The sequence below is a fragment of the Nannospalax galili genome, unplaced genomic scaffold, assembly GCF_000622305.1.
Source record: "Nannospalax galili isolate Female #2095 unplaced genomic scaffold, S.galili_v1.0 scaffold903, whole genome shotgun sequence".
Taxonomy (NCBI): domain Eukaryota; kingdom Metazoa; phylum Chordata; class Mammalia; order Rodentia; family Spalacidae; genus Nannospalax; species Nannospalax galili.
The window spans coordinates 1,804,138-1,812,984 of record NW_008349989.1 but is presented as its reverse complement, the minus strand read 5'-3'; the positions used below and the strand labels follow the sequence as shown (position 1 = coordinate 1,812,984).

The following is an 8,847-nucleotide window of genomic DNA, read 5'->3' as shown; positions in this document are numbered from 1 at the left end:
CCTTGCAAGGCCCTTAATTATAAGTGTAACTTTTCTGTGTTTTCCCTGTAATTATGACCCTTGGCTCTTGGCAGAGGTAAGTTAACAGCCTGGAGTCAAATACTTTGGTCATGATATTCATCATTCCTTTGATCCTTTCCTTCCACCAGGATCTGATGGTTCTCTTCTCTGTCTCCTTAATGTCAACTATCTCATAACAACATCCTTCTTACACTTCCTGTTTTCTTCATGTACTGGCTACATGAAGTGAATTGCTCCTTAAGTTGTGATTGGCCACTGCCAGGAGGATTCTAGGTACTTTTCTTTGTTGGGACTGATATGAGGGTTGAGTTACCCAGGAAGATTTTCAGGAACTGGACCTATGGGATTGCTGAGATGACTCAAACACAGTCATTCCAGACCTCCATGCGACATACAGGACCTCTTGATATGGAGCCAATAAGCGGTTCTGTGTCTGTGTGCTGTGTGCTGTCACCAAGCAGTTCAAGACTGCAGGTGCTGCCCGTGGATAATTCACAGACTCTACTCTTCAACTATTGTGCACTGGTTATGCTTTGAATTGGAAAGTCAGGTCTCAGGATTATATGATCATTACTCATCCAATCCTCAGTGCTCAAGCTGTGGAGTGATACATGTGGTGCCTGGAGGATCCTCAGATTCTAGTACCAACTTGCTGTTGAAGGTCAGTACTACTCCCATGCTGGTGCATTCAGTTGTTGAGCCCCACCATCCTCCCTGGCTACCCTTAACCTCATTGCTGCTCTTGTGCTCAGATGCCCCTTCAATATCTTCCTAACACAGTGTAAACTCCTGAAAGTAGTCAAGCAAAGGTCACTTGAAGAAAGTCTTTAATAGATTTGATGTTGCAATACCAGGGAAAGGTAGCACAAGATTCTTTATGACCTCAACAAATAGAGAGAGCCTAAGCATCTTACTTATGTAGCAGACAAAAGGGTGTTTTGACCAATCATCAAGGCTTGCATTTTGAACCAACCACAGCCTTGCCACCAAGCATAGCAGAACCTCTGCTGGAGGATGTACTCCCTCTCTATCAGGGTAGAAGCTATTTGTTGTGGTCTCAGATTGTAAATGTCTGATACAAACACTCTCACAAATGTGGGACTTGGGCTGAGTCTTCAGAAGCCAGGAAAATCAGTTGCATTTTATTTCATAGGTCCTGCAAGATCTCCAACAAGTGTTCAAGATGACTGTTGCTGGCAAAAGCATGGCCGGGCTGTCTATCACACTGACAGGTTATCTTGGGCATCAGAAGAAAGTTCAACAACTGCTACTATGATGTCAGATTGCTACACCATCAGTGATTTTGCCTGTTCCTAAAATGAATAAAAGAATGCTTACTGTATAAGCTTGAATAATATTACTAAAGTTAACAGTGATTTTAACAGATTTTTAACAATTTAACACATGCCCAGTGCCAGAAAAGCCTGTTTTATTTTTATACCTTATATTTTTTTTAATATGATAAAAATAAAATACTAGGATATACAGATATCAAATCTATGAACTCAAGTTCTAATTACAAATTAGATCCTTAGATGCATGCCTTTAATCTTAGCACTTGGAGGGCAAAGTAACGAATATCTCTACAAAATCAAGACCAGTTTGATCTATATAGTGAGTTCCTGGTCAGCTAGGCCTTTATGGTGATACTGTCTCTTAAAAAATAAAAAAAAAAAGTTAGATCCTTGATCACTCCACACAACTTCATTATATCAAGTTTAAATTGATTATTTGTACTTCTCCAATTTTCATCTTCCACTTTATTACAGTAATTATCTTCCTTTCTTTTTTAGCATCAAGCCATAATAACCCCCATGATGTGATTGTGTATGCTCATCCTACTGGAATCTGAAATAGTCCTCCTAAAGCATTCTTCTTGATGGAATCAAATTAGAGCCCCCCCAGATTAAAGTAAACTGAAACTAAGTCTCCCAAGCTAAAGAAAAATATTCTGGGAAGCTGTACAAAGAAGTAAAAGGAAAAATAATTCTAACTATAGAGAAGAAAAGATGACCTTTTCATGCTTCCCTACCCAAGCTGGAAAAACACCCGAGAAACCCCCTTCCCACTTCTGCTGTGCTTGGCCTGAATGCCTATGGTTTGTGGTTTCTGTCTTTAAAAGCAAGCTTGTAAGCTGAATTTGGGACTTCCTCCTTTTGATTAAGGTTGAAGTCTGTCTATCGATGAAATAAACCTCTTGCTATTGCATCTCCTGGTTTGAGGACTGAGTTATTGGGGTGCGGCCTCCCGTGAATGTAGGGTACCCCAGTCTAGGGGTCCTACACTAATTTTAATCAGTTGTTACTTTCCTTCCCTTCACATGTATACGAATGCCTGTCAACCATCGAGGACCCTGTTCAGATGCATGGAGAGACAACCCCTGCTGCCTAGTGGACCCCTAAACCAGCCTACCCCCCACGTCGACCCTGTCCAGCAGGAAGTAGCAAGATGACAATGGCGCCCCCATCCTATAACACAAAAGGCTGGAATGTTACGGTTCCAAACAGCAGCAGTTCCTGCAAGTAAGAATGGTGAGTGCCGTGCGTGTCTGGGTGTAAGAAGGACCGGTCCACTTGAATGTGATATAGCACAGGGTGTGTGTGCATGCTTGATGATGTATTAGTATCTTAAAAAGGGGAAGGTCTGGTTTTGTATTTTCCTCCACACTCTATTTTAAGCCTTCCCTGGCTTCTCTTCTCTTTTATTCTTGGTCCAAGTCTTCGCGAGGGACTGTTAAAGGCACAGGAGCAATTGAGGTTTTCTGGTCAGGGCCACTCCCTGATGTAAATCAAAGGCTCTTAGCCCTCTTAGCAGACCCCAACTGCCCTCACGGGTGAAGACAGGATGGTCTTTTTATATCTCCCTTTTCCTCTCCATCTCTCTGCATCTATATACCCACTTCCCAAATGAAACCCTCCCATAGCCTCCCCCCACACACACACTGGACCCATATACTCTGTCATCCCTGTTACTGTCCACTGTGTTGTCAGCACCTCCAGCCATTCCCCAGTGCTTGTTCCTCTGATTTTTTTATACTAGCTAGACATTGTCTCCTTTCTCTCTCTCTCTCTCTCTCTCTCTCTCTCTCTCTCTCTCTCTCTGTCTCTCCCTCTCTCTCTCCCTTTCTCCATTTCTCTCCTAAAGTCCTTCACCATAGGTCAATCATTAATTACCCCTTTGAGTTTAACTCTAGAACACTGGAAGGAAGTTATAGAATGAGCCCGTAATTTGTCATTAGAGGTCCAGAAGAAGAAGTGGCGGAGTCTCTGTTCCTCTACATGGCCCTCTTTTGAAAAAGGATGGCCAAGAGATGGGACTTTTGATCTTGCTACTATTTTGCAGGTTAAGGAATACATTTTCCATCCAGGGCCACACGGGCACCCGGACCAGGTGGCCTACATAGTCACCTGGGAAGACTTGGCTCGGAACCCCACATCTTGGGCATGACTGTTCCTACCTCCTCGGGGAACTGGAGAGAATGATCAAGGACCCCCTATCCCTTCAGCTCCCCCAAGTCTCGCCTCCTCCCTCCTGCCCCTTCAGTCTTCCTCTGAAAAGAAGCAAAAGCCAGTCCTCCCTGAGGACCAAGCTTCCCTAACCCTTCTTGATCCCCCACCTCCCTATCCTCCTGCGCAGGCACCTCTACCTCAAGAACTACCTCATCCATCTCCTGATTCCACTGAACCTGATCATTCCTCCCCACCATCTAGTAGACTCCGCCTGAGAAGAGATAGAGGGGGTCCCTCTGATGGAACCGGGACTGCCCAGGTTTTTCCTCTACGAACTGTAGGGGACCAGATCCAGTATTGGCCTTTTTCAGCCTCTGACTTGTATAATTGGAAAACTCATAACCCCTCTTTTTCTCAGGACCCTCAGGCTTTAACTGCTTTAATTGAGTCTATTCTCCTTACCCACCAACCCACTTGGGAAGATTGTCAGCAACTCCTCCAGGCACTTCTGACCACAGAGGAAAGACAGCGAGTCATCCTGGAGGCCCGGAAGAACGTTCCTGGGGAGGATGGGAGACCCACTCAACTCCCAAATGAAATAGATGCAGGATTTCCTCTGACCAGACCCAACAGGGACCCTGAAACCATGGCAGGTAGGGAGCGTCTCCGTCTTTATCGCCAGACTCTGTTAGCGGGTCTCAAAGGAGCCGGAAGGCACCCAACCAATTTGGCAAAGGTACGTGCTATAACCCAGGGAGAAAATGAAACTCCCGCAGGATTTTTAGAACGTCTAATAGAGGGATATCAGATGTATACCCCTTTTGATCCCACAGCCCAGGAGCGTCAGGCAGATCTTATTATGGCCTTTATAGGACAATCAGCTCCTGATATCCATGGTAAGCTCCAACGGCTGGAGGGCCTTCAGGGGTACTCTTTACAGGATTTAGTAAGGAAAGCTGAGAAAATCTACAATGAGCGAGAGACCTCAGAGGAAAGAGAGGACAGAATTAGAAAAGAACAGGAAGCCAGAGAGGATAAAAGAGAGAAAAAGAGAAACAAAGAGTTAAGTCGAATTTTGGCCACAGTAGCCCAGGGAACAGGACCAGGTAGGGACCTGGGAGACAAAAGAAGACCCCGAGTGGACAAAGATCAATGTGCTTACTGCAAGGAGAGAGGACATTGGGCTCGAGAATGCCCAAAGAAGCTGAATAGACTTCAAAAGAAGACCGCCCCAGTCCTGACCTTAGGGGACTAGGGGGGTTGGGGCCAGGAGCTCCCCCCTGAGTCCAGGGTAACTTTAAAGATGGGGGGCAATTGACCACCTTTATGGTAGACACAGGAGCTCAACACTCAGTCTTGACAACAACCAAGGGACCCATGAGTTCCAAAACAGCCTGGGTCCAAGGGGCTGCTGGAGGGAAAACATAGAGATGGACCACAGAAAGAAGAGTGGACCTCAGTACAGGACAGGTCTCCCACTCATTCTTACTAGTCCCAGACTGTCCATATCCTCTTCTTGGGAGAGATTTACTCTCTAAGATGGGAGCCCACATCCACTTCACTAGGAAGGGAGCTACTGTGCAAGGAAAGGATGGAGCTCCATTACAGGTATTAACCCTGCGACTGGAGGATGAACATCGGTTATATGAGGGACTGATAGAAGAAACTCCCAGTATATCTAAATGGCTAAGTAAAATTCCTTTGGCATGGGCTGAGACAGGAGGCCCGGGACTGGCATGAAACCAGCCTCCAATAGTGGTCACACTAAAACCATCTGCAACTCCAGTTTCAATCAGACAATACCCTATGAGCAGAGAGGCCTGAGAGGGAATCAGACCCCTCATTCAGAGACTTTTACAAATAGGCATACTTCGCCCCTGCCAGTCACCTTGGAATACTCTGTTGCTCCCCGTAAAGAAGCCAGGAACAAATGACTATTGACCTGTCCAAGACTTGAGAGAAGTCAGTCAGAGGATAGAGGATATACACCCCACTGTCCCAAATCCTTACAATCTCCTGAGCACCTTGCCTCCCAGTCACAAATGGTATACTGTACTTGACCTGAAGGATGTGTTCTTCTGCCTAAGGCTGAGCCCGGTTAGCCAGCCCATCTTTGCCTTTGAATGAAAGGACCCTGAAGCTGGAATATCGGGACAACTAACCTGGACGCAGCTTCCCCAAGGATTCAAGAACTCCCCCACTCTGTTTGATGAAGCTCTACACTGTGATTTGGCTGATTTTTGGGTAAGAAACCCACAGATTATGCTTCTTCAATATTTGGATGACCTCCTCTTAGCAGCTGAGACAGAAGCTGGCTGTCTCCAAGGTACGGAGGCTCTCCTACTGAGACTGGGGGAACTTGGATACTGGGCCTCAGCAAAGAAAGCCCAGATCTGCCTACAGCAGGTGAACTATTTGGGCTGTAGGTTGGAGGGAGGGCAACGTTGGCTGACAGAAAGCAGGAAACAGGCAGTAGCCTCTATCCCCCCACCAACCTCAGCCAGAGGACTCAGAGAGTTCTTGGGAAGCGCAGGATTCTGTAGATTATGGATACCGGGTTTCACTGAAATGGCGGCTCCTCTATATCCCTTGACAAAGAATGGGATTCCTTTCGTCTGGACTGAAGAACACCAGAGAGCCTTTGACAAAATAAAAAGAGCACTGCTGACGGCTCCAGCTCTGGGATTGCCAGACTTGACAAAACCTTTCGTCTTATATATAGATGAAAATAAAGGGATGACAAAAGGAGTCCTTACTCAGACTTTGGGACCTTGGAAAAGGCCAGTAGCTTATCTCTCAAAGAAGCTGGACAATGTGGCAGCTGGCTGGCCCCCATGCTTGAGAATCATGGCAGCAATAGCATCCCTGGTTAAAGACTCAGACAAACTCACTATGGGTCAGCCCCTAACTGTTATAACACCACATGCAGTGGAGTCCATCATTAGACAGCCTCCTGACAGATGGTTGTCAAATGCCAGGGTGACCCATTACCAGGCACTACTATTAAATCCAGAGAAACTTAAGTTTGGTAACCCTGCCACCCTGAACCCTGCCATGCTGCTACCGGCCCCCGAGAAAGGCACTGAGATTCCCCAAGACTGCCAGCAAATACTTGCAGAGACACATGGGACCAGGGAAGATCTCACTGACCAGCCCCTAACAGATGCAGATGCCACTTGGTATATGGATGGGAGCAGTTTTCTACAAGACGATGAGCGTAAGGCGGGGGCAGCAGTGGTCGATGGGAAAAAGATAATCTGGGCCCAAGCCCTGCCGGCTGGAACATCAGCCCAGCGGGCTGAACTAGAAGCCTTAACTCAGGTTCTAAAATTAGCAAAGGGCAGAAAGGTCAACATTTACACCAACAGCCACTCTGCGTTTGCCACAGCCCATGTACATGGGGAAATTTACCAGAGGCAGGGACTCCTCACCTCGGCTGGTAAGGACATTAAGAACAAGGAAGCGATAGTGGCCCTTCCACAAGCCTTGTACTTGCCTAAAAAGGTCAGCATAATTCATTGCCCTGGACATCAGCAAGACCAGGGGCCGATTGCTCAAGGCAATCTGATAACAGATGAAGCTGCTCGCCAGGCAGCAGAAGGCACCTGCATTTTCTACACCCATTTGGACCTGGAGGCTGAAATTGAAGCACAAATAAAGGAGGGGGATGCTCTTTTCACCTACACTGAGCAGGATCTGGAACTCGTTCGGGGGCTCAATGCTACTTTGGACCCAGAATCTAAGATGTGGAAATATCAGAATCGAATCATACTGCCCCGAAAGGCAGCCTTTGAGTTAATCTCCCAACTCCACCAGTGGATGCACTTAGGATACAAGAAACTAAAGACACTATTAGAAAGAGAAGAACAAATCTAGTTGTTAACCAACTAGTCCAGAAGGTAGTGGGAGACTGTATCCCATGTTCCCTGGTAAATGCTACCAGGTCAAAGGTCCCATCTGGCAAGAGAGAAAGAGGGATATGACCAAGGATTAACTGGGAAGTAGATTTCACTGAGGTACTCCCAGGAAAATATGGTTATAAATATCTTTTAGTGTTTATAGACACTTTTTCAGGGTGGGTTGAAGCTTTCTCCACCTGGAAGGAAACAGCCCAGACTCTGGTGAAGAAGCTGATTGAAGAAATCTTCCCTCGATTCGGACTGCCCAAGGTAATTGGGTCTGATAATGGCCCAGCCTTCATCTCCCAGGTAAGTCAGGGAATGGCGACAGCATTGGGGATAAACTGGAAATTACATTGTGCTTACAGACCCCAAAGTTCAGGACAGGTAGAAAGAATGAATAGAACCATTAAAGAGACCTTAACCAAATTAGCTTTAGAGACTGGCACTAAAGACTGGGTACAGCTCCTACCTCTAGCCCTATTTCGGGCTAGAAATACTCCTGCTATACATGGCTTAACTCCTTATGAAGTCCTTTTTGGAGGATCGCTTCCTGTCCTTAATGTAACCTTGTCCCCCTTGCCCTCTTCTTTTGATAATCCAAGCCTGAAAACAAGACTCCAAGCCCTCCAGATCATTCAGAACTGGGTTTGGGGACCTTTGGCTGCTGTCTACCGGCCTGGGAGCCCACAAACGCCCCACTCCTACCAGATTGGTGATCAGGTGTACATGAGAAGACACAATGTAAAGACTCTTGAACCACGGTGGAAAGGACCCTACACGGTTCTCCTGACTACACCAATGGCTCTCAAAGTAGATGGAATTTCAGCTTGGATCCATGTTTCCCACGTCAAGAGAGCTCCGACCCAGGAGGACGCTGGAAAATGGCATCTACACAGGACATCCAACCCTCTAAAAACGAGACTCTCCAGAGATACCTAATAATTCTTTTTGTTTATAGGCTCATCCCCAGTCATGGAAGTCCCCATCTCCCTGTGCTGACTCTGTAAATTGGCTATAGGAGCACCAAAGCCCTGGGATGCAGGAGAGAGGCTTAACCCCACAAATGCTTCTGAAAACCCACCCCCTGGAAGGGGGATGCCTAACACTATGGGGAGCTCTCCTTATGGATGTGGATCAGGGCAAAGACGAGCCATGCTCCGTACCTTAACCTTCTATGTCTGCCCAGGTAACCATCGAGATAAGTGGTTTAATTCTAAATGTGGGGAGAAGGACTACTTTTACTGTAAAAATTGGGGATGCGAAACAACCAGGGACACTTGGTGGTCCCCATCCTCATCTTGGGATTACATCATTATAAAAGCAAATTATTCTCATAAGAACCCGAATACTCGCACTCAGGACTGTCAAGGTAAATGGTGCCATCCCCTTCGGATGGCATTCACAACAGCAGGCAAAAAGGCTACAGGATGGGACAAGGGGTATTCTTGGGGAATCAGACTATATAAGGAACAGGC

General features: G+C 46.5%; 1 protein-coding gene across 1 annotated transcript; it reads left to right on the top strand.

The window, feature by feature from the left end:
- Positions 1–405: 405 nt before the first annotated feature.
- Positions 406–8,290, top strand: LOC108491512 (the record flags this gene model as incomplete). Its single annotated transcript, XM_029570454.1, is given in 4 exon segments — positions 406–546; positions 3,658–4,774; positions 4,777–7,338; positions 7,341–8,290. Coding segments are annotated over 4 exon segments (4,770 nt in total), but the record flags the coding sequence as incomplete, so codon positions are not given.
- Between the last annotated feature and the right edge of the window lie 557 nt (positions 8,291–8,847).